This window comes from Lycium barbarum, chromosome 12, assembly GCF_019175385.1.
Source record: "Lycium barbarum isolate Lr01 chromosome 12, ASM1917538v2, whole genome shotgun sequence".
Lineage (NCBI taxonomy): Eukaryota > Viridiplantae > Streptophyta > Magnoliopsida > Solanales > Solanaceae > Lycium > Lycium barbarum.
In genome coordinates this window covers 14,865,828-14,892,140 of record NC_083348.1, presented here as the reverse complement: position 1 = coordinate 14,892,140, position 26,313 = coordinate 14,865,828, and the positions used below count along the sequence as shown (strand labels likewise).

Sequence of the window (26,313 nt, the reverse complement as noted above, 5' to 3'; positions counted from 1 at the left end):
ACCCGGACGAATTTAAATATATTTATATAAGAGAGGATAACTCTTACCTCATATGTCAAGAACTACTTTTCTTCCACCTTACTTTATTTCGAAGAAAGCCTGAATTTAACAATGTGACAAAACGTAACAACGAGATCGAAGCGGTGCGTAAAACCTGTAAGTTGATATTGAGAAAAATGATACTTTGCTCCCAAAAAGAATTGGACCTCATGTTGATGTTTAGGAACTGAAATTCACGTTTCAGGTCCTAGAAATTATTTGCAACATACATAATTTTTTTTATGAGAAATGCAACACTTGAAAGAGGATCCAAATATCTCTTATAAAGACGTGGCAATATTTGGTGCACCTTAGTGTACACCACTAATGGTGTCGCCACCTCATGTACAAGGTGTCCACTTGCTGCAACCTCATCATGCCACATGGACTATGTTCTTTAATATTTATCCAATATTCTTAATTAATTTCTTGTCTTCCACTATATAATTTTTCATTTAATCAATTACACACATAATTAATTTTTTGATCACAATTCAGTTAATAAAAATCATTTTTAACGCACCTTATATACTCATTATCATAATCATGTGGTATAACTCTAGTCCATAGCTTATTTATACACACACCAAATATTATTTCCAACCATCATCGTCCCACTTTTAAATTTGAAATCATTTCGGGACTTCATCTTCTTATATAACAAGCTCTTTATTTGCATACTCGAATATGACCAAAAATTCTCTGTGGCTCGGGTCTACTTATATATGTCGAGTGCTTCAAACCATAGCTTGAAAGTCTGGGTGTTATATTGATGAAACTTATACTCTTCGATTCGTTAAACTCTAGTTTTCACGTCACCTACTTATCACTAGTTAAACATAGTATAAACACTTAAAATCCCAAAGATGATCTTGTTTTACAAACTTTCGTCGACTATCTTATGATTAACTTATCGTACGACAGTGTGAGATGTAACATAAAATTTCTCACATTGATTTACTTTTCCACACTTTACCTTCTTGCTTAATTATTGAAAGAACCTGGTTATTTTAAAATATTGGTGGCAGTAAAATAACAAGTGCCGACAACAACATTCTCAATCATGATAGAAAAATCGAAACAAATTAAAGGAACATATGCATCAGAAATATCGTGTATAAGGAAGTACTATGAGATATGCTTCATTACACCTTTGTATCAAAATAAGTAAATAATAACATGTATCTAATTAAATTTCAGTTATTTATTTTTTAGGTTCAAATGATATTTTATCATCTTAATCTCGACAAATAAGTCATCATATGCCGATTAAGATTAGTTACACAACAACTTGTACTGTATTCTTTCATGTATTAATATTTACTCAAAACTTAATAATTTATATATTATTTTCACAATTGTGTACTCTTTGACTTGATACACACATGCAACGAATGTCCCAAGAAACTAATCGAAGATTAAATATGTCTAGCAAACTATCACAAAGGACTAAAATTCAAATATATCAATAATTGAGGATCAAAAGTGCAGTTTGTGAGTTAAACTGGCAAATTCAGGAAAAATTGGAATTATTAATTCCTTTTTATTTTTTGAGTTTAAAAAATTTAAACAATTTTCAAAATTTTTAAGTTTAAACATTAGTATTATTGTTGTGTGCCTAGGATGGTGAAAGGGGATCTTGAAAACACCATTTTTTCTGTTTTCCCTCTTTCCTTGCGTATTTCGCCATCAGAAGCTGCTGAAGGAAGAGCCATTATTGCTAAACCAATTCGTCCCTCAACTCTCTCGATATTAAAACAAAAGGAATAAACATTTTGAGTGTGGAGGAATGTGATTTGAGTAGTAGTAGTAGTAGTAGTAGTTGGTGAAGTGGAAGAGAGCGAAAATGTGGATCTTGAGCGTGTATCGCTCTCAGATTCAGTAGAAGTATGACGAGAGTCGAGTCTGTATTTCTCTCCTTTGCTAGGGTTTTCTTCTGCCGTCGCCATTTCCATTTTGGAGCCGGATTTTGACTTTACTCTCTCCCATGACAACTACTAAGCGTGCTTATAAGCTACGTATCCTTTTCTCTTTCTTTTGCTTTATGTATTGTTTTGCATTGCTGGAAAAATGTGTTTTCGTACAATGATTTGTTTGCTTTGCTGGAAAATGTGGAGACATATGCTTGTATCTAGTGGATGGAGAATAAGTATAGCATTTTCCTTCTCGTGGACTTACTAGTTGAAAAGCTTTTATTTAGGGTCTTAGGACCCGTTTCGCCATAAAACTATTCACCTTTTTTTCAGTTCATTTGAAAATCAGTGTTTAGCCATGAAAATTCCAAATCCAACTTGAACTTGTATGTCAAATTTGGAAAGCATCGTATAACCTGATTTCCAACTAACTTTTCACTTTTGAAGTTGTATTTAGGTACATTCAAACATGAATATTATTCCAAATATTCTTTGCAAAAAGTATAGCCAAACACAACTGCAACTCCATAAATTCCAAATAAAGTGAAAAATATTTGGAATCTATGGCCAATTGCCTACTTAATGTTTTGAGTTAGCTCATCTTCAGTAAAAAAGGGAAAAAGTAAAGAACTCGAGCCAAATTTTGGCAATCCTTGATAATACTGTGTCTTAGAGGAATTCGTAGCTCATTCTTTAAGCGTGAACTGCTTGAAGATTGGAAGGAAGTCATCCAGGGTTCTTCTAACCGGGGGAGAAGATCACAAGGTTAACCTTTGGGCCATTGGAAAGCCCAATGCCATCTTGGTCAGTTTCTCTCGTCTCTTCTTTTGCTGTTATTTCTTTTCATCTTTTAGTTTATATCTGCATTGAAATCAAATTCTTTTCAGTTTGAACTGAAAGAGAAGCTTTTGAATAAAAAGGCTGAACTTAAGAATGTGCTCTAAGTTTTTCAGTCTTTTCCTTTTCTGGTGGGGCAGTTTCCCTAGTCGAGGCCTCTAGTTGGGTGTTGTACATTTTGTTGTTCTTTTTTTCATTGGTGAATATGAAATATGGTGGCTATGTACTTTGTATTAACACATGTTCTTCTCTGTGTATTTGTGTAGAGTTTATCAGGTCATTCAAGCGGAATTGATTCAGTTAGTTTTGATTCTTCAGAGGTGTTGGTAGCTGCAGGTGCAGCAAGTGGTACTATCAAGCTTTGGGATTTAGAGGAGGCCAAGAGTATGCTTCTTATAATACTTTTCGTTGGGGAGTTCAAATCATTTTCTGTTGTGTAAAACGGAATATATTAATGTATCTCTCCTCTCTCGCACACTTTTTCTCAGTTGTTCGCACACTCACTGGGCACCGATCCAACTGTATATCATTGGACTTTCATCCCTTTGGTGAGTTCTTTGCATCTGGGTCTCTAGATACAAACCTAAAGATTTGGGATATCAGACGCAAAGGGTGTATCCACACGTACAAAGGTCACAGCAGAGGTGTCAATGCCATCAGGTTCACTCCAGATGGCCGATGGGTTGTATCTGGTGGGGAAGACAATACTGTCAAGGTCAGATTCCTCACTTTTATATTCCACGTATTCAATAATTTATTCAATTAGAAAGAGCTTGAAGAAATATTCCACGTTGAACCGCCTTTTATGTTGGGTATGTCGCTTTCAAAGCTCTGAAATATTTTGGAGTATGCCTACACTGCAGAATTCGAAGTAACTCACTGACCATTATCAACATACTCTAACTTAATGAAACATTCACTTTATGTTTGTTGACTTCAAACTTGCTGCATCCTACTGAAACTATTTTGCTATAGATAAGTGTATTGCTAGCTTAACGTGGTGAATGGATGATGAAAACATAATTTTTGGTTAATCTTTGTATTTTACCCATTTCCATGTCAAAATAAAGAAAAAGAAAAACAAATAGCCATGTCCATGACAGGAAAAACCGCCTCATGTTTTGAATAGTCCCCTTCATGTACATCTAGTCTTCTTCTATGATATTTAGTGGTGGATATTATATCAATTAAATGCATGAGGTTTTGAGCACTTTTGTCATTATTCTAATATTTTGATAATACTTCAATTTTGTGGCAGCTTTGGGATTTAACCGCAGGAAAGCTTTTACACGATTTCAAATCTCATGAAGGGCAGATTCAGTCCATAGACTTTCACCCCCATGAGTTTCTACTTGCAACAGGTGTGATTAAAAGCTTTGACGTAGTGTTACATTGTCTGTTTTCTCACAAGGGTCAATCTGGTATTCAAATGCCAGTCTTATTGCTTGCTGTGTTCTGCTGGCTCCATTAACTTTAGTTGTACTCAACAAGATTTTTACTGCATGCTATGTGTTCTGTGTAAAATTTAAACTTGTTGGCAACCTAACTCTTTCCTAATGCTGTAGGCTGTGTTACCTGATAAGATAACTGAATATTTGAACTGACAAACGGTGAGTGTATACAGATTATATGGACTAGATTCGACAATTTATGCCTGCCAACTCGTAGTGTTCTAAATGTTTTTCAGTTTGAGGCTTTTTTCCTTAATTCAAAATTTTTAACAATGAAGTTTTTGATCTCACAATGCTCTAAGGAAAAGACTTCCCTCACCAATCACCTCTGTAGAATACCCATCGATCCCAGAAATTGTCCATGCCAACTTTTCAGAAGTAAAATTGAACTTCTGTAATGGTGTTCTTTTTTTAAATTTATGCAGGTTAAGAAAATTCTAGCTCTCCCATGATAATATTTATCGTGTGATTGTAAAATAAATTGAAGTGTAGTCTAGAATGGCTTTGACGCCCAATCTGGCCATTGAAAGTCAAATCTTGCAAAAATTTTAAGATAGAGCGAGTATGATGGAAACCAGTGATTGTGTGTTTTTTTTCTTTTTTCGCAGAGTCTTGTGTGAAAATGGACTAATAATCCACCATATTATGAGGCCTAAATCTTTTCATATAACTAGTTGATACTGAGTTTTTTTGGATGTTTCTTTGTCATGATTGAAATGACAGTTCAGAGAAGGGGGAATGTTGATGGGGAAATGTGGGCAATGTATGAAGTTTCGACTTTCTAGGAACTAAAAGGTTCTATCTATTTGAAGTTTGCATGGTAATGCTGACAATCCCATAAAAGCAGGGATTGTGGGATGGTGGTGGTGGGAGGATCAAATGAATAAAAAGAGGTCTTTGTTGGATGTTGCATTAATCTCTGATCATCATCATCATAGCAATCAGATGCTCATTACTTTCTTTCTTGTTCTTTATCTTCACCAGGTTCTGCTGACAGAACTGTAAAATTCTGGGACCTTGAAACTTTTGAGCTCATAGGTTCTTCTGGACCCGAGGTTAATGTTTTCATCGTCCTTGTATCTTCTTTTTTATCTCAGTTTTCATATTCGGTACAATGCACTGCTGAGTGCTTCTCATGTTTCTTGGATATGTCTTGAGATTATTAAAAACTTAACTATTTGTTTATCTCAATTCTAGACATCAGGGGTGCGCTGTATGACCTTCAATCCCGATGGAAGAACCCTTCTCTGCGGTTTGCATGAGAGTTTGAAGGTAGTCTTGGCTATTTTCTGTTCCTTGAGAAATAGTGTTCCATGTATCGTGGCATATATGTTGTTCCCTTAAAAATTTTCCTTTGCAGGTTTGCTCGTGGGAACCAATTAGATGTCATGATACAGTAGATGTTGGATGGTCTCGATTGTCGGATCTTAATATTCATGAAGGGAAACTCCTTGGATGCTCTTACAATCAAAGCTGTGTTGGAGTGTGGGTTGTAGATATTTCGGTAAAAGTTGTCTTTTCTTTCGGTTGGAGTTATCTTGGATGATATACTTCGTCTTATGATTTTAAGTTAGGTTTAATTTGTTTCATGCTTTTATCATGCAGCGTCTTGAACCATATGCAATGGGCAATACTACCAGATTAAATGGTCATTCTGATTTAAAATCAAATTCGAGTGGGACTTTATCCAATCTGGCTGAGGATGCTAGCAAAGCCAATTTGGGTAGACTCTCAATTTCTCAAAATTCTGATCCTGTTAAAGAGACCAAATCTTTTGGAAGACTTTCAGTATCACAAAACTTGGATCTTCAAAGGGATTCTAGGACTCTTACTAGTATGTGTTTCTTCCCTTTTTTTTTTCCATTCGTGATGATTTGTTAGCTTGGTACCTTGTCTCGAAATTCTTTTCTTCCCCCCCGTTTTGGTAGCATTTTTATTTGTTTCTCTTATCTAAGTTTGGCTCCCAGAAAGTTCTGACAGTCTTCACTAATCTTCTCAATGAAGCTACTGCAAATGCACCTGGCACTCCTCAAAGAATAAATCTGAATGTTAGCGTGAAAGCACCTCCAATTAACACAACAGCAGTTCCTCATACAACTGGTCTAAAGAGGAATTCGGCTAAAGCCCAATCAGCAGCTAATTCTTCCATGGTCAATAGGTCAGAGGTCATACCTGTTATTGTTCCCAGAAATAATGACAGAATGGAGCAAGCATCTGAACCCAGGAAAGAAGGAATCGCAACAAGGGCAATGCAGCAGTCATTGCAGACAAAAGTCTCTGATATACGGAAGTTTCCAACTCTCAAGGAAGACCTTGGGAGGCCAAATGCTGTGTCACAGTCTGACATTGAAGTCCCTAAGGCTATTGAATTCAGCAGTATAGCAGAGAAGAACAACTTCCCTTCAGTTAAATGCTCAAACCTTGGAGCTGCAGCAACTGAGAGGAATGTGAAGGATGACAATAGTCTGGTCTCAACAAAACCTGAAGCGCATGCAGCACCCGAGTTACTTTCCAGAAACCAAAACGAAAATTGTGCGTATTTATTTGCCAGCCATTTTCTTTTCTGCAAATGCTGATATTTAGTGACTACTTTCTTCTATCCTTTTGTTGCCTGCTATGTTTGTTCTATGAAATATCGTTTATCTTGTTAGCAACAGTGGTGATGCAATAGTATCCATTGTCTGAGGGACAACGTCTCGTTTTCCCTTTTCATTTCCTTCTTTCTGTTGCCAATTAGACTCTTTCACTAGTACAATAAATGAATAATAATATTAGCTGCTAGTGGAAATATATATTATGGTTGTATACAGGACAGCCCCGTGATCTTTTCATAACATGCATTTCACTGTTCAAATTTCATCAACTCTTTTTACCCTTTCCATGTAGAAAATATGGCCCCATCCCTAGTAATCCTGCATCTGCCATTGATTTACACACGTGTGTGTATATGTTTGTGACTGAGAAATTTTCGTGCTGCCTTGTACTTGTATGTTAACGTCTGCCTTGTCTAGACAGATTGATATTTTCATTGTTCTTGCTTATATTTACTTATCTCCTGGAACAAAATATGGTGCTTGGATTGGTTTCTCAGTTTTCCTTCTGTTTTGGTGCCCCCCTCCATCATTGCAGTAGAAGGAGAAGATACTTCTTTTCTATGAGTTTTTTATTTATGTTTTTCTTTTCACCACACTTTATGATTTTCTTTTCTCCGCACTTTATTGTTTTCTTGTATTCGTGGAATTTCTTGGAAGGTAATTGTCATCGTTTGTTGGACCTTTTACCTATTGGATCAAAATGGAGTTATGGACCGAAGTGGAGCAGAATGAATATAGGGATTTATTTAGCTGACCCAAACTAGTATGAGATCGAGGCATTGTTGTTGTAATTAACAGATGAAATTTCTTTATTCCTTTTTCTTTTCTTGAATAACATGGAGTTGATGCAATTCGTCAAACCTTGCAATTTGTTCCAGATGAAGCACGTGGAAATGTTGTTAGGAGTGTTAATCCTATGGAAGGTCAAAGAAGAGGTACAATTTTCACTTTAGTCTTGAATCTCTGTCTGCACATTCCTATGAAGGTTACTTGATGCACTGTTTTTGTTAAATTAGCAAGGACACGGTCTATTGTTGCAAATTGGGAGAAGAGAGAGAGGATTCAATATCAGGAGTGTCTTGCTCCCAGCAATGTTGTCGGGACAGTACCTGCTATGAATATGCTTCCTCCAAATTTGGTATTAATCTAATCTGAGGTTTCTTCTTTAGTTGTTCTAACATATCCTTTAATACTATGTTAAGAGCTGTTTAGAGCTCTCTCTCTCTCGTGTGCACACACACATACATATATGTTTGTATATTGTTTTTGTTATTCATATATATATATTAATGATGTCTGTTGATATTGTAAAGGCCAAAGTCATAGATGGACCCCTGAACTTGTCCTGATTTTCCATTTAGATCCCTTAACTGAAACGTTGACCATCTGGACCCTCGAACATAAGATAAACTGTGCCATTTGAACTCCTCGTGCCAGCTGGGCACACGCGTGCAGTACACTGCTTTAAACAGAGCGTGAGAGACCAAATTTTTTCTTTTTTAAAATTTTTAATCATTAAAAATTAATTTTAACAAAAACTCTATTTTAAAATCTATTTAAATAATTAAAAAAATTGAAAAACCCAACCCATCCTCTCCGATAGCCCACTTCGTCGCCGCCGCTGCCTCCGCCGTAACTGCCGCCGCCACCTCCGCCGCTGCTCCACTTCAAAATCTATTTAAACAAATCTCCGACGAAAAACGGCACCATTTTTTTAATTATTTAAATAGATTTTGAAGCGGCGGTGGGGGCGGCGGAGGCAGCAGCGGCAGTGGCGGCGGCGAAGTGGGCTATCGGAGAGGATCGGTTGGGTTTTTCAGATTTTTTAAAAATTATTTAAATAGATTTTAATTTTTTTTTTTTTTTTTTTGTTGACATGGCTTATTTTTATTGGTTTATTTTCCATGTCACAGCAAGTGTACTGCACGCATGTGCCAAGCTGGCACGAGGTGTTCAAATGGCACAGTTTATCTTATGTTCGAGGGTTCAAATGGTCAACATTTCAGATTGGGGGGTCTAAATGGAAAATCAGAACAAGTTCAGGGGTCCATCTATGACTTTGGCCTATTGTAAATGATGATATGCTTCCATGTTTTCCAAAAGCATGTGGATGTCATCTAGATTTCTGTCTCCAACTTATTTCTTCAGATTGCAATTTCCATGTTTTTACCATCTACACAACAAGGTTTTTTTCCCCTTACATCAATATGCAAATGGAATAAGAGGGATCTCTTAATGCTTTCAACATCATTAATATTGTGAAATAGTCTTCTATAACTTTCCCCCAGACCCCACTTGTGGGACTACTCTGGGTATGTTGTTGTAGTCTTCTATAACTTTCATTCTGTACTTTCCAAAAGAGATATGGGGCCTTCGTCCATGTTGGTTTCCTTTCTTAGCCAATCCTATGTAATCTCAAACACATGATTGCTTTCAATACGGTCCTTAGTAACACCCACGAGATACTAAACAATGAGGGCACAAGGGTCTACAGTTGCTGAGCCCACTTGCAATACAACAAGGTATGATTAGTAACTTCTCCAGATTCTTTGCATATGGAACTTGAACTCACAGAATTCCCCTTTTAGATTTTCCTCAATTAAATTAGCATCCCGCAATGCTATTTTGTTAGCTCCCTACACATAGACTGGTTTTTTTTGATCATCTGGAGCTAGCACTTTATCTATATTATCTTAGTCTCTTAGCTTTGTTCTGCCTTTGACCCTAGGTACTTTGTTAGCTCCCTGCTCTAGCAACTAGCATAGACAGATATAATGGAGCTAACAATATCTCTTTTATATACATTTCATCTTCTTGATGCCAGTAATGAAACAACTTGCTTCATCAAAATAAAAAAATTTAAAAAATAGCATTCTGCACTGCATTCCAGTCAAAGAAAGCTACTTTCACTGGATACTTGGTGTTCTAAACTTTCCTGTTACCTCCCTCTTAGATCCCTTCCCCAACAATTCCAAATAATAAGATTTAGTCGTAAAAGATTTTGCCCCACCTCCTCCCTATCATCTTATCTCCCTCCTCATTCCCCATTTTATAGTTATTTTTTTAATAAAAGAAATCCTCAACTGCATCCCATTCCCAATCTTGAATAGCCTTGCTAAAATTTATATCTCGTATGACCCCATTACAGGCTCATCCAGTGTAATCAACTACCATAGCATTTTTCTCGTTAACTGATTTGAAAATTTGTGGGATATGAATTCTCCATGGATATCCCCTCACACCATACATTCTTCCAAAACCTTACCCTAGAGCCATTACCCACCCCCTTTTTTGACAATGAGCCATTACCCACCCCCTTTATAATCCCTTTCCACATACTTGCTCCATACGTAGTTACCCCCCACCAAAAAATCCATCAATTGTTAATAATACCATATTTAGTAGATGACTTCTCTCAATAACGCATTCTCCTTTCGAGCGAATCTTTACAACTATTTTTCCGACATTGCAGTGTTAGAAGTGACTCCAAATTCCCTTTCACCATGGGGATTGCAATCTTTTTACACTCTATTAAATTATATTTCTTTTCTCCCTCCTTTCCTTCCCATCCAAAATCACTTCTCCTCCCCATGTTTGTAACACCTATATGAATACGGGATAAAGACATAAATTAGGTGGCTATGTTAGGGGATTCAACTTTAGTAATGTTATCTTTCCTCCTTAGATAGTCTCTTCCATTCACTTCAATCTTTTCTCAAATTTCCTAGCAATCGGTTGCCACAAATCTTTATTTTTCTATTTACCCTCCCTAAGCAAGCCTTACACTGTAAGTAATGCGGTCCCTTTGCACCGACCTATGCGTTCCAATCTATGGTTGTTTTGTATCTGCCGTATTTGTAATAAAGCAATTGTCTGGATGAACGTTTTGTGTAAACATATTATAATTAGCAACCTTTTGTTTGTGAAATTATCCATCAAACCTCAATGTTCGTAATTCTACCTTCATTAACTGATAAAAGAAGGCCAAATGCACAGATAGCCCCTCAGAGTTGGTATGCTATGCCAGTTGAACACTAAAATTTTGTTAGTGACCAGATAGAACTTAAAGCTTTGATTCGTGAACACATGAGTCCATAAGACCCAAGCACACGTGACTTTCAACCACGGTTTGATGTGTCAAACGGAGAATAAGAAATGACATGTCAAAAACGAAAAATTATTGAATTTTTCTCTCTTTTTTTTTTTTTTTTTATTTTTTTTTATGAATTTGTTTCATCTTCCACGGGTTCGAGCCGTGGAAACAGCCTCTTGCAGAAATGCAAGGTAAGGCTGCGTAGAAAAGACCCTTGTGGTCCGGCCCTTCCCCGGACCCCGCGCATAGCGGGAGCTTTAGTGCACCGGGCTGCCCCTTTTTTGTTTCATCTCTTTCCCTGTCATCAAAACCCTATCTTTCGAGAGAAGAAGATCCAATCTCTCTCCCACAAAAGTAATTAGCTGAATACTCTGAAACAAGAAATTACTAGATACACTTGGAAATTGAAAATAAACCTTTCAAAGAAAATCATACCCATTGATCTACAAACTTAAAGAAAACAAAGGGGTACAAGAATGAAAACTTGATCAAATAACAAGAACAAACGCCAAGTACTCAGTGTGTCTTCATACTATTTATAACATGTTACGTGTCACAATGAAGTCAATATATAATCAAAGAACTTGGGAAAGACTTGATCATCATTATTCTGACTTATGCTTGAAAACTAAAAAGAAGTCGAGAAAATGGAAATCTAACAACTTCGAAGATAAAACAGAATGTTCATCTAGTGATTAACAGAGATTTAAAACGAATTCTCGAGACAGAAGATGAAAATGAACTGTCTTGCTTTATTCTACTTTTGGTGTAAACAGGAGTATATGGAAGATCTAGAATCATTTATAGATGTCTTAGGTTCTATATAAGTTTTTGTTATAGGATTGAAGATCTTTTGAATACTCCTTTGTAACTATGAGGCCTGTAACCGTTTGTGGCAGGTCTGATTTTTGGATAAATATACAAGTGTTACCTTTTCAAAAAAAAAAAAAAAAGAATCACAAATACATATCTTGGAAACTGGAAAACATTTTCAAAGAAGATCATATCGATTGTTCCAGAGTTAAAGAAAGCAATTGGGTCCAGAAAAACTTGATGATAAAAAAACTGAAATTAAAGAAATTTTCGATCACTACAACACAAACCAAACTAAAATAGCCGCAAATGCAGAGTTAGCACTACCCTGCTTCCATCCCCTATCTCACCTTCCTTTATGCAGAAAAGTACAAATATAGAGGAAGAATAAAGAAGCTAGCGTTTTTAATAGATTAGCAGGGAACAGAAAGTAGCAACCTTCACATACTCTGCTATAAATACACTGTTTTTGACAAGATAGATGTTTAAAGCGAGGATGGATCAATGTAGTAGATCAGAAGGTAGAAGTATTAGTTAAAGATTTAACAATGAAAGGAAGTGTTTCTTGCAGATCACAATTGGGAACTTCTCCATTAAGCTCTTAGAGCAGGAAACAAGAAGAGCTTCACTAGACTTCAACGGTGGTGGATAATGGCTATACAGTGTGAAAAGTGAAGAGACCGTGTTAGCACTTAGGACTCATTGGATCAAATCCATAATGCTGCTCATAGCTTCATACTTTAAGCTGATTGATTTAATAGATGAATATTTCTTCATTATCTTCTTCCACTGAGTTGTGGCAAACTTTGTTTATGGAGTTTTTGGTTGAAAAAGAAGTGAAGAGAAATAGGGAGAGAAGAGAGAAGGTGCAAAGATGATTTTTCTGATATTTAATCATTACACACACTCACGAGGGCTGAACATGCAAATTTCCATATCAGCTTTGTGTATCCATGGGACACATTCTTGCCAAATTAAGGTGTCTATCTGGTCGGTACTAAAGTTGAGGTATCTAACTAACATTTAGTGCCAACTTTTAGGGGCTATATGTGTATTTGGCCAAAAGAAATTGCTATTAATTCTATCTTCATTAGGTAAACACTATACTAATGTTCTAATTTCTTAACCAACATGCATTAAACTAATACTACCTCTTTCGTTTTATGCGTCTCAGTTTGACGAGGCACGAAATTTAAGATGTAAAGAAGACTATTAAATCTTGTTTTAAACCAAAGCTATGTATATTGTACCAAAAGTACCCTTTGAATCTTGTGGTCTTAAACATGCTATGTCATTTTTAAAAGGAAAGTATCATTAAGGATAAGAGTGTTGGAATTAGTAACTTACTAAAAATAGAAAGCTGATATTCTTTTTGAAACAGAAAAAGAAAAGTATGACATATAAATTGAGACGGATGGAGTAGTAAGTCTTTGCAATGATACAATATTAAAATCAGTACAAGTAAACAGTAATATTACATTTTTGAAAAATTAGAACTAGATAGAAAAAATTGTAGAGAATTCTGATCATTCTAGTATAAGGCTTTAAATATGTGAAATGTAGAAGGAAAAAAATAACTTGGAGAAAAAGATGGTAGAAATATCAATCCCATTGTTATAAATTCAAGCACATGTATTAAGATGACTTGCCATATCGTCCTTTCTTCTGCTATAACCTACCTAATCTTTTATGACCCAAGGAAGAGATTAAAGGTACTGCCAGTTTATGAAAAAATGTCACTGTTGTCACTGCAAGACTTTCTAGATAGACGAGCCTTTCAATGGCCCCATAGACAATACATAAGGTCACAATTTGTAGATCCCCAATGAAACAGCTAGTTCTTTGAAAGTCTTCCACATTATGTACTTTAGTTGGTTTAAAATTTGTCAATAGGATAAACAGCCATTGATGTGAAGTTATGTTAATAAGTTTTGTGTTACCTCTCCGTTGATGTGAAGTCATGTATAATTCTATATCACTATCCTAATACAGATTTTAACTCATCTTTCGTTCTTTTCTGATTGTATGAAAAATAGAGAGGGCTCCCTTCATCAGCTGAAAGTGTAACAGTTTCTGCTACAGATGAGGATGCCATTGCTGACTTGATGGAACAGCATGACCAATTTGTTGGCTCAATGCAATCTCGTTTGGCCAAATTACAGGTAACAATAATACAACAGAAGCAAAAATACTTCCTAATGATGTTTTTTAGATGCTCTAATTTGTGATGTCAATGTAAGTACACTCTTTGTGCTATGATTTTTAATCTTTGCTTGTGCTGCTTTATGACTTACTATTAAGAAGTCAAAAGTTGTCCTTATGGATAATGAGCTTTGGAGGTTTAATGGATCTGCATTTAGGGTTAGGGTCATTGACTTGCAGCACAATCCATCTTGTTTTGAGCATTTCAATGTTCTCAGAATTAGTGAAGTAGAAAAAAGTTCAATTGCAAGCGTGCTCGATAAATATGCAAACAGGTCCGCATAGAAATCTTCTCATGCGCTGAAACTAGTTGTAGAGGTCTCGAACAGACTCATTGCTAAAAGATAGACATCGTTGTTATGTCTACTACAAATTTATTTGGATGCCTATTTCATTATTATACTTGAATCTCTGTTTTTAACCACTCTCTTTCCAGAAAAGGTAGGACCTCACTGAAATCCCTTTCCCCAACTAGTTTGGAATTGAGGCATATTTGATTGATTGACTGATGTCTTCAATTAACTCCTTTATCAATCTGGATTTGGAAAGGTAAGAACCCCACTGGTCAATAGAATCATCTTTCTAATTTGTACTCAATTATGACACTCCCAGTGTGATAATCCTGCGTGTACTCCGCCTGGGAGGCCCGGGCTATGCAGTGACTCATGAGGGGCGGATCCATATCCACACGCTGTACGAACATCTAACGTGCCAAATCATAACTCACACGGACAGCTCACGTGTCAACCATATCAAGGGGTGAAATCGAGTATGCAATTACAAAACATACAAGCAGTGCATGACTAGTAGCTCATGTAATCTAACATGCGCATAGCTCAAAAATGTTAAACTAGCATGGAAGCGGTGCTTCTAACATTATCTCTAGCATGAAAGTGTGGTGAAGTAGTCATGCAATAAGTAAAACCTGAAAGTAGACGTTGTTACAATAGGATTAGGAATTGGATTTGTATATAGTATCCTACATGGAAAAGGATTAGGATGTCGTGTCTATAAATAGGGCTCAATGTAATAATGTAGATATACAATTGAATGATAATATTTTCTCTCATAATTTCTCACATGGTATCAGAGCCATCCTAAAATATCATCAAGGGGTGAAATCGAGTATGCAATTACAAAACATACAAGCAGTGCATGACTAGTAGCTCATGTAATCTAACATGCGCATAGCTCAAAAATGTTAAACTAGCATGGAAGCGGTGCTTCTAACATTATCTCTAGCATGAAAGTGTGGTGAAGTAGTCATGCAATAAGTAAAACCTGAAAGTAGACGTTGTTACAATAGGATTAGGAATTGGATTTGTATATAGTATCCTACATGGAAAAGGATTAGGATGTCGTGTCTATAAATAGGGCTCAATGTAATAATGTAGATATACAATTGAATGATAATATTTTCTCTCATAATTTCTCACATGGTATCAGAGCCATCCTAAAATATCATCACTGTGCATCTTTTCAGTGATTGACGATTACCCTCCGGCACTGTCAGACGACCAGATTCTGGTCTCCACAGTTGCTGTGCAAAATCCGGTAACACTATCGCGTTCATCATCATCTCGCGACAAAAACCCACAAAACCTTGCCGGAAAAGTCCCTCTCACGAGCCAAGCAGAGGCAGAACTCCGGCGAGATCTACTCCACGCTCCGGGTGCGTGAGCCATTTACCGGTGACTTTTTCGAGAAATTTCTTTTCCTGTCAGGCTCTCGCAGATATTCCGAGCCAAGCTATCCACTCTTTTTCAGATTTCAGTCGCCGGATTAGGGTTCCGGCGTGTCAGATTGCCTTTTTCCGGGGAAATCTGATTTTTTTGGCATGTTTCGAGACAGATTCTTCATCTACAGTGGTCGCCTGGCTAGTTCTACCCCACCCACAGTGATATTGCTTGAAAACAGTCACCGGAGCAGTATTACAGCCATCAGAACAGTATTTTCCGGCATTACAGTTGTTTTTTCTCGACATTCGTCACTGTTTCAGCCGAGTATTCACTCTTTCCAGGTTGCTTCAAGCATCTGATAAGCGGGGCCTCACCTCAATCCAATCATGTTTCTAGGTTTTTCTAATTCCAAAAGTATGGAAGTTGGAAATTCTAGTCCTATTGATCCAGAACCCTTCAAAGGAGATTGGAAATTCAAATATCCCAGTCTATGAAGAATCGACGAAGAGACCGCTTTGGAAGATCTCGACCTAAGTGTAGTTATTGTAATCTATGTTGCTCAAACTCTTCAAAAATGTCAACGGGTGCGTGTCGGATACTCTAAAAGTAGTGTGTTTTTGGAGAATCTGACACGGGTGCGGCATCGAAAGTGAAGAGTCCGTGCAACTTGGATTGTAATAGATTTGGACACACTCGTGTAGTATGCAGATCTCGACCCAAGTGTAGTTATTGTAATAGGTTTGGACACACTCGTGAAGTATGTTATTCTCTGCATGGTCGACCACCCACGAATGCTCATGTTGCTCAGACTGCCACTACTGGTAATCAACGGGTTTATTTATCCAAAGAAGAATATAATGAGTACCTTCAATATCGAGCACGTAAGCAGACATCTCCACAAGTAGCCTTAGTCGCACAATCTAATACCGCTGGATCGTGGGTTGTAGACTCCGGCGCTTTTGATCATATTTCTGGTGATAAATTGCTTTTGTCGAATATTGATTATTCACCGTCTCTTCCCGCTATTACTTTAGCCAATGGGATCCTAACAAAACCAAAAGGGGTTGGACAAGCTATTCTCCTATCTTTTGTCACTCTAAACTCTGTTCTTTATGTCCCTGGTTGTCCTTTTAATCTTGCATCTGTCAGTTGTTTGACACGTGCCCTAAATTGTGCCATAATATTTCTTGATGATTCTTTTGTTATGTAGAGCCGCAGTACGGGACAAGTGATTTGTACAGGATATGAATCACAAGGCCTCTACTATCTAACACTTACCTTTCCTAATTCCTCCACAGCATGCTCCGTTACGGATCCTCCAGACTTGATCCATAAACGATTACATCCGAGTCTGTTCAAGCTACAAAAGATGGTGCCTAGTTTGTCTAGTCTGTCCAAATTAGATTGTGAGTCGTGTCAACTTGGGAAACACACTCGCACTACCTTTCCACGTAGTGCTGAGAGTCGTGCAGAGTCTATTTTTTCAATAGTTCATTATGATATTTGGGGTCCTAGTAGAGTCAGTTCACCTTTAGGATTTCGTTATTTGTTTAGTTTCATTGACGATTTTTCCAGATGTACTTGGCTATTCTTAATGAAAGATCGTTTTGAGTTATTCTCTATATTCAAGAGTTTTTGTGCTGAAATACAGAATCAATTTGGTGTTTCTATTCGTACTTTTCGTAGTGATAATGCCTTAGAATACAAATTCTCCCAGTTTCAGCAGTTTATGACTCGCCAAGGAATTATTCATCAAACATATGGTCCCTACACCCCTCAGCAGAATGGGGTAGCAGAAAGGAAGAATAGACATCTCATTGAGACTGCTCGCACTCTTCTCATTGAATCCCATGTTCTGCTGTGTTTTTTGGGGCGATGTAGTCCTCACGTCTTGCCATTTAATTAATCGAATGCCCTCATCTTCTATTCAAAATCAGATTCCATATTCCATAGTATATCCTCAGTCATCTCTATACTCTTCCTTCTCGTGTTTTTGTAAGCGCATGTTTTGTGCATAACCTAGCTCCGGGGACAAATAAATTAGCCCCTCGCTCTCTTAAATTTGTCTTTCTTGGTTATTCTCGGGTTCAAAAGGGGTATCGTTGCTTCTCACTTGATCTCTGTCGATATCTTATGTCTGCTGATGTCGCATTTTTTGAGTCTCAACCTTACTTTAGGTCTCCTTCTGATCATCCTGATATCTCTGAGGTCTTACCTATACCTCAGGTTTTACCTACACCGACCTTTGAGGAATCTACAGTACTACTACATCTCCAGTCACAGTGCCACCACTTCTGACTTATCATCGTCGACCGCGTCCAGCATCAGACCCAACATCAGGTCCAGATGATTCATGTCATGCATCGGATCCTGCACCTACTGCGGACTTGTCTCCTCCTGCTCAGCCGATTGCACTTCGGAAAGGTAAACGGTCCACTCGTAATACTAACCCACATTATACCCTTTTAAGTTATCATCGTCTATCATTATCCCATTATGCCTTTGTATCATCATTGTCCTCTGTCCCCATTCCTAAGTCTACAGGTGAAGCCCTTTCTCATCCCAGATGGCGACAGGCTATAATTGACGAGATGTCTGCTTTAAACACGAGTGGTACTTGGAAGCTTGCTCCTCTTCCTTCAGGTAAATCTACTGTTGGTTGTCGTTGGGTTTATGCAATCAAAGTTGGTCCGGACGGTCAAGTTGATCGGCTTAAGGCTTGCTTTTTTGCGAAGGGGTATACACAAATATTTGGGTTTGATTGCAGTGATACTTTCTCCCCCGTGGCTAAAATAGCATCTGTGACTTTTTCTATCCATGGCTGCTGTCCGCCATTGGCCTCTTTATTAGTTGGACACTAAGAATGCTTTTCTCCATGGTGATCTTGAGGAGGAAGTTTATATGGAGCAACCACCGGGGGGAGTCTAATCTGGTGTGTCGGTCACATTATGGTCTAAAACAGTCTCCTCGAGCTTGGTTTGGTAAATTCAGCACAGTAATTTAGGAGTTTGGCATGACTCGCAGTGAAGCAGATCATTCTATGTTTTATTGACATTCTGCTCCAGATTTGAGTATTTATTTGGTGGTTTATGTTGACAATATCGTTATAACTGGCAATGATCAAGATGGTATCACTAATTTAAAGCAACATCTCTTTTAGCATTTCAAACTAAAGATCTTGGCAGATTGAAGTATTTTCTAGGTATTGAGGTTGCCCAATCCACGTCAGGTATTGTTATTTCGCAACACAAGTATGCCTTAGACATTCTTGAGGAGACAGGAATGATGGGATGTAGACCTGACTAGACTTGACATTTCGTTTCCTATGAGTGTTGTAAGTCGGTCTATGGATTCTCCCTGTGATAGTCATTGGGATGCAGTTGTCCGCATTCTGCGATATATTAAGTCAGCTCCAGGTAAAGGACTGCTTTTCGAAGATCGAGGCCATGAGCAGATCGTTGGATATACAAATGCTGATTATGTAGGATCACCCTCTGATAGACGTTCTACATCCGGATATTGTGTGTTAATAGGAGGTAATTTGGTGTCCTGGAAGAGTAAGAAACAGAGTGTCGTTGCTCGATCTAGTGCTGAATCAGAATATCGAGCAATGGCTGTAGCAACTTGTGAGCTAGTTTGGATTAAGCAGTTGCTCAGAGAACTAAAATTTGGAGAAATCAGTCAAATGGAACTTGTGTGTGATAACAAAGCGGCCCTTCATATCGCATCAAATCCGGTATTTCATGAGAGGACTAAGCACATTGACGTTAGGGAAAAGATACTCTTCGGAGATATTGTTACTAAATTTGTGAAGTCGAGTGATCAGCTTGCGGATGTTTTCACCAAGTCACTTAGTCGTCCTAGTAGTAGATACATCTGCAACAAGCTCGGTACATGTGACTTGTATGCACCAGCTTTAGGGGGAGTGTTAGAATAGGATTAGGAATAGGATTTGTATATATTACCCTACATGGAAAAGGATTAGGATGTCGTGTCTTTAAATAGGGCTCAATGTAATAATGTAGATATACAATTCAATAATAATATGTTCTCTCATAATTTCTCACAGACGTTATATGTCATAAAGCCCCAACATGTAGCCCACGGTATCCGCATATATGCTTGTCACCTCACATATATGCTACCCCTATATACGTAGTATATCACAAACAAGTCAATTTGGGAAAAATCCCCTTATTTGAGGTCAAAGCCTTAACTTACCTCGGTTTAAAGCAACCCTAGCCTTCTCAAACCGCCTTGCCTCGTCCCAGAGCTCGATTTATTCAAAAGAATATTCTACAGTTACACCAATCCAATGATTTGAAATTTTAGATTAGGTCAAAGTCAAAGTCCACCCAAAAGTCAACTCAAGCCCTGTGTTCAAAACCCAAATTGACTACGTTTTCGGGTTACCCATAACCCTACATGTTAAAATTATGCTTGGATTTCAAATCCGATCTCGAATCGATACTCAAATCATCAATTTTTCACTCTCTTGAACTAGGGCAAATCCCCCAAATTTCTACTTCTAAGATTCATAAACTAGGCATGAATTTCAACGGGTAAACGCGATACTTAACCAAAATCAAGTTCAGATCACTTGCCCAAGCTTGTAGACGAAATTCCTCTTTGCATTGAGCTTATCCGAACTCCCAAGTCTTAACAATGGTGAAATAACTAAAAAAATTCCGTTTCTGTTTGTTGTTATAATACCTGTAACAGGCTTTAGCGCCATCTCGCTACCTCAGCACGATCGCAGCTGAGGTGGAAGAAATTGCTTAGCGATATGGCGCCGGAAATGCGCGATAGCACCTGTTGCGCGCGATAGTGCCCCTGTGTGTGGCCTGCCTTCAGCGCAAATGCACCTAGCGTGCGCGATGGCGCTGGCCTGCTGTGGCCCTTCAGCGCGATAGCGTCTCCCTGGACCAAATCCTTCAGTGTCCTGGACTCATTACCAACATATATTATGTCCTTATTCCTCTACCAGGAAAGATTGAAAAGAAGATTGATGCTTTGAGAAGGAATTTTATATGGCAAGGAAATAAAAATAAGAGGTACTTTCATCTTGTGAACTGGAACACCCTTATCATTAATAAAAAGGAAGGGGGCTTGGTTATAAGAAACATATAGCAACATAACTTAAGTTTACTTATGAAATGACTATGGAGGTATGGCATAAAAGACTAGTTCTATCATCTATGGAGGAGGGTCATCAGTGAGAAGTATGGGAATGGAATGCAATGGGTTCCATATGGGATAAATACAGCCTGTGGCTCAAGTATTTGGAGAACCATCAGAGGTCTTTGTCTGCATTTCCAACCAAATGTCAGTATCAAAGTGGGAAATGGAAGAACATCATTCTGGAAGGAAAAGTGGTTAGGCTAGAGGTCTCTAAATTTTCTTATCCAGACATTTAGTTTAAATTTACAGCAACTTGCAAGAATAAATGAGATTTGGAGCCAACAGGGCTGGAATCGGAACTTTAGGAGAGTGCTACATGATTGGGAAATTAATAGAGTTGCTGAGTCTTTTTGAGTCTCGGAGCAGTTCAAAAGCATTGATGATCAAGACTCGAGAGGATAAAACTTGTTTGCTGGAAACACAGTAAAGGAATCTTCACATTCAAATCTGCATATGATGCTTTGATCCATATTGGCCAGTAGGCTAATTTATGGCCTTGAAAACATATTTGGAAGCAAAATTTCCTTATAAGGTGGCTTGTTTTGTGTGGCTGGTAGCAAAAGAAGCTTGCCGGAGGTGGAAAATTTCTATTAAAAGAGAAGGGATTAATCTATGGTCAAAATGTTATTTGTGTGTTAAGGAGCTAGAGAGCAACAACCATTTGTTGTTGCATTGTGGAATCATTGATCAACTTTGCCAGCTTTTCCTAAACATGATAGGCATGCATTAAATGGATAATGCCAAGGTCGACTAGGGAGTTGTTGGCAGGTTGGTATAGTTTGGGTGGATTTGTCAAACACAAAAGCAGATGGAAACTAATCCCTGCATGTATATGGTAGACTATCTGGAAGGAAAAAAACTCATGATGCTTTGAACATAGATATAGTTCAATCGAAGATGAAGATGAATTGCATTCTGCTTTCATTTTTGGAATTCAGAAACTTATACAGGTGATTCAGTATCTATCTTAGAAGCTTTAGAATCCTTGTAAGAAGAATCAAGGATGCACCGGACTAGTCTTGTGTTTTTGCAAATTTGGCTTCCAGCATTGCCGTTGTGCTGAAATTTATAACATTTGTTACCTTTTTCAAAAAGAAAAAAAGAATTGTCTTGTAGTTTTGTAAGAGACCTTTCTTTTGGCGAAGTCTTCTAGTCCGACTGCTCATTCTCATTGAAATGCACGTCTCTATTGATCGCCATCTTTTCAGTTTATGGATGATACACCTTGTAGGCTATAGAAACAGAACAATAGCCCATAAAAGTGCCTAGAATCGCGTTCTTGTCAAGTTTGTCACGCTTAACCTGTGGAACATAAACAAAACATACGGAATCAAAGCTTAGTGAAGGTTTATACCCATAACAAGCTTCAAATAGAGTTTTGTCTTCCAAGCCTTCATTGTAATTTGATTTTGCAGAAAAATTGTTGTGTTGGCTGCCTCAGCCCCAATTGTCCAGGCAACTCTTCATGTAACATACATCTTACCATCTCCATTACCAATTGGTTCCTCCTTTCACTAACTTCATTTTGTTCTTGAGTGTATGGAACAATAAGCTGATGTTCAGATGCCATCTTCACAAAACAAATTAAATTTAGGTGAAGTATAATCCTTCCTATTATCAGACCTCAATACCTGAGTTGTGCAGCCACTTTGATTTTCTACAATCTTCTTGAAGCAAAATAATCCTATCACTTCTGACTTGAATTTCAAGAAAAAATCCAGTACATTCTTGTGAAATCATCAGAAAAGAATGTAGAAAAGACTACCTTGTAATGATGACGTTCTTTGAGATTCTACATCTGTGTGGATTAGTTGCAACCTCTGGGAAACCCTCCAAGTTGATGTGGGAAATGACATCCTATTTTGTTTACCGAAATGAAACACATTACAATTTGGAAAATGCTCGTCAACTGTCGACAATCTTCTCGTCATGTCATTCTTCTTCAATTTTAACATTCTTTGAAGATGATAGTGGCCAAGGACTTTGTGCTAGATTGTCGTGGTGTTAACCTAGTGTAATAAGTACTGCTGCTCCTTCAAGAAGCTTTTACCTCTCATTTTGACTCGTAGAATCTCTTTCCCGGCAGCTTTGTAAATAAGACAATGCCTATCTTCAAAGAATATTTTGAATTCTTTTTCTAAGAGCTGACCCACAGGTCCTACACTCAACAAATTTTGGTTAATTTCAGGTAACATCTGGGATTGTTTTTGTACACGAGCTTGTTGTAATTGCAACGGTTCCTTTCCCCTTTGCAGGAATATATTCACCACTTCCTATTCTGACCTCATGACTCTTGCAGGCTTCAAATCCTTAAAAGACTTTTCTCATAAGTCATGCTGTTTGTATTACCATTATCAATCAACCATCTTTCTGAAGACCTTGTTGAAAAACACATTGCTACAAACATCTAGTTTTCTTCATCTTGATCAACTACTTTCTCATCTTCGTGCTTCTGAAAGTTGGTTTTGCTAATCATGGCTTTATGTCCAAGCTGATTGCATTTGTTACACGTTGCATCTGGTCTTTTCCAACATTTTGGTTGGTGAATGACCTTTTTTTCCGCTGTGCTGACAAGGTGGGTAATTTACTAATTTTTCTTTGAATTTCTACCCTCGCTTTGAGTCTGGTTGTCTGTAGAATTCACAGTGCACGGTGTTTGATTTTTCTGTCATTTTTCTTCTTGCTCTTTTGTGCTTCCTGGTTGGATGTCAAAGCTCCTTCAACAAGACGATCTTGCCCATAAGCTTTCTATGCTCTCGAGCCTGTAGAGCATTTAATAATTCTGCAAAGATATTCTTGGACAGATCTTTTGTGTTTTCCAAGGTGGTTATAGATGCTTCATATCTTTCTGGCATCGTCACAACAATTTTTTCAACAATTCTCGAATCAAGAATTGGGTGCTCAACAACCTTACCTTCTTGACTGTGCTAAGCGATTTGTCTGAGTGCTCTTTGTTTTTTTCAGACTCTTTCAATTTCTGCAACTCGAAGTTCTTTTATTAAATTTAGCACCTACATGCCTTGCATGCTTTCATCTCTTGCGTATTCTTCTTAGAGATAATCCAGACTTTTGCTGATTCATGACATAATTCTCATAAAAACGGTTGTCGAAACAACAAATGGAGTTACTTTAGCCGTGAATTTCCTCGTTTTCTTTTCCTTACGACTTTTGATCTCGGCAATGGTGGGAGTTGGCAGTTGAAAATTTTCATAATCCTCTTCCACAGTCTCCTGAAAATCCAAAGCGACAAGGTAAGTCTCTGTTCTTACCGGTCAAAGTTGGTAATTGTCACCATCGAAGATATGAGGAGCTATTTGGGAAAAATGGGTTTCAGTGTCTCCATCACACTCGCACTTACAAATCCCTTAAGAATAGAAAAGCTTTGATACCAGTTGAAAGTTTATCAAAACATAAAGGACAGAATCAATAGAACCTGCAAGGGTGGTTCAGTTGGTTGAGCATGGAGCATGGGGCTTTCATAATGGAGGTCTCAAGTTCGAAACCCCCTGCCTACGACATCAGGGGATTTGCCTTCTGGGTCGAGCTCATTGCACTGGGCTTTGCCTAGTGCAGGTTACCTCTTCTGTGTGGTTTGCGAGCTATTGCACAGGAGCTAGCGGCTGCGGGTTCCCATGTCATCAAAAAAAAAAAAAAAGAATCAATAGAAATAGCAAAGCAAGAGAATACAAAAATACAACCGCGAAAAGGAATTGAGAGAATATAATAGCAGAAGATTTGATGCATCAGTAAATAGCTTAATTTATTGAATCATCACCTCCTGATATAAATTGCTGACATACAAACTGAAAGTAGGTAAATATACGAAACAAAGTAATCCTATTCACTATCCTGAATATCAGCAAAAAAGCTAACAGTTTCCTATAGAATAGGATACCAATTTGACTAGGAAAGACTTATCTAAAAGATCTGGTGAAAATTAAAAAAACAGGTTACTTGCATTCCTCAAAGCAAACATTTAACATATTCTTTTTCTCACAGGTTGTCTATCAATACTGGCAAAGACACGACATTAAAGGGGCACTTAATGCAATGGAGAAGATGGCAGATCCTTCTGTAAGTCTTTCTTTTCTGTGCCCGATTCTCAATCTTAAAAATTACCCTTTTTACAAGATGTGGTAATGGAGAATATGGCAGATCCTGCTGTCTCTCCTTTCTATGGCCTATTCTTGATCTTGATAGTACGTTTTTAACACGACGTGGACTTTCTGATGCATGATACAGGTGCTTGCTGATGTAATTAGCTTTTTAACAGAGAAAAATGACATTATTACATTAGAGATTTGCACATGCCTTCTACCACTCCTTGGGGGGTTGCTTGAGAGCAACTTGGATAGGTACAAATCTGAGCTTGATTATTTTCGTCTTTGCTGTAATTATGTAGTCTGATTCTGAGTTTGGCTTTTGGTGGACATTCCTTAGGCATCAAGATATTTCATTGAATATGCTGCTCAAACTTGTTAGAGTATTTGGTTCAGTGATTTATTCTTCAATGTCTGCGCCAGCATCAGTTGGTGTTGATATTGAGGCAGAGCTAAGGTACTATCTCATACTTTCTTATACTTCCGAGTTCCCGTTATTTGGTATATCTAATTTGAATGTTTTCTTCCTTAATGATAACAAAGGATGGAACGCTACAAGCTTTGCTTTGTTGAGCTTGAAAAAGTAAAAAATTGGCTGTCCGCTCTTACCAGGTGCGTCTGTGCATCTTCGTCCACTCTTGGACCAATGTTACACAACTAAATTTGCTTTTTTTTTTTTTCCTTTCTCTTTTGTCTTATTCATTTTTTCATTCAGAAGGGGAGGGTCCATTGCTAAGTCTGCTCAGGAGCTAAGTCTAGCACTTCAAGAGGTTTCGTGAGTTAAATGCAGTATTGCATGGATTAGTAAGAGTTATATTTGGGCGGTAGCCGTGATGTTCATAGTGAGCGGCTTTTGGAGCTCTGGAGCTGCCTGCGCTGTATGCTCTTTTACCTTGCAGAGCTAGCATCGTGTATGTATATTCCTGCCAAGATGAAACCATTGACAACTGATTCTCTTATTAACTGATTACTGAGTGCTAGGTGACACCTTGATCTACACTGCTGCTGCTCCTCCAAATGTTTGGCGATTGAACGTGCATGGTGGAGGATCCATCGTATTTATTCTCATCTAACCCTGAATAACTGATATTCACATGTCGATTTGTAACGGTAGGCTTGAGTAAGGTCATCTATCCATATGATAATTTCTGTATCAATAGAAGGGTGTCTAAGCTGCGTGAAATCTGGAAAATCTTGTCAGCCTCGATAATTTGACATATAGCATTTCTTAATCAGCAATCTAGGGCATGGCACGAAGGTTGGTGTGAAATCTACGTTACAACTATGTTGTATTTGAAAAAAAACAAACTGCAAATTAGATTTCTTAGTGTTGGTTATAAATTCTTGTTTTCTATTTGTTTACGTTCTAACTGTGTCAACTAATTAATTAGCTGCTGGTCGGATTAGTTAC

The 26,313-nt window shown here is 37.7% G+C and overlaps 1 protein-coding gene across 3 annotated transcripts; it reads left to right on the top strand.

Annotated features, from left to right (window-relative positions):
• The first annotated feature begins 1,634 nt into the window (after positions 1–1,634).
• On the top strand, positions 1,635–26,264 carry LOC132621419 (katanin p80 WD40 repeat-containing subunit B1 homolog KTN80.4-like). Of its 3 annotated transcripts, XR_009575509.1 has the most exons (19): positions 1,636–2,057; positions 2,626–2,756; positions 3,056–3,173; positions 3,278–3,504; positions 4,048–4,150; positions 5,225–5,295; positions 5,438–5,512; positions 5,601–5,744; positions 5,846–6,074; positions 6,245–6,772; positions 7,713–7,769; positions 7,851–7,972; positions 13,777–13,902; positions 24,802–24,876; positions 25,045–25,157; positions 25,243–25,359; positions 25,446–25,514; positions 25,618–25,780; positions 25,884–26,264. XR_009575509.1 is itself a non-coding variant. In XM_060335680.1 (18 exons), the coding sequence occupies exons 1-18, from the start codon at positions 2,027–2,029 to the stop codon at positions 25,679–25,681; spliced, it is 2,397 nt and encodes a 798-aa protein (XP_060191663.1). In that variant the 5' UTR covers positions 1,635–2,026; the 3' UTR covers positions 25,682–26,264. The 3 variants fall into 3 exon arrangements, 2 of the variants coding, with proteins under 2 accessions (XP_060191663.1, XP_060191662.1); XM_060335680.1 differs by having other exon boundaries at positions 1,635–2,057; positions 25,621–26,264; XM_060335679.1 differs by having other exon boundaries at positions 25,618–26,264.
• The last annotated feature ends 49 nt before the right edge of the window (positions 26,265–26,313 follow it).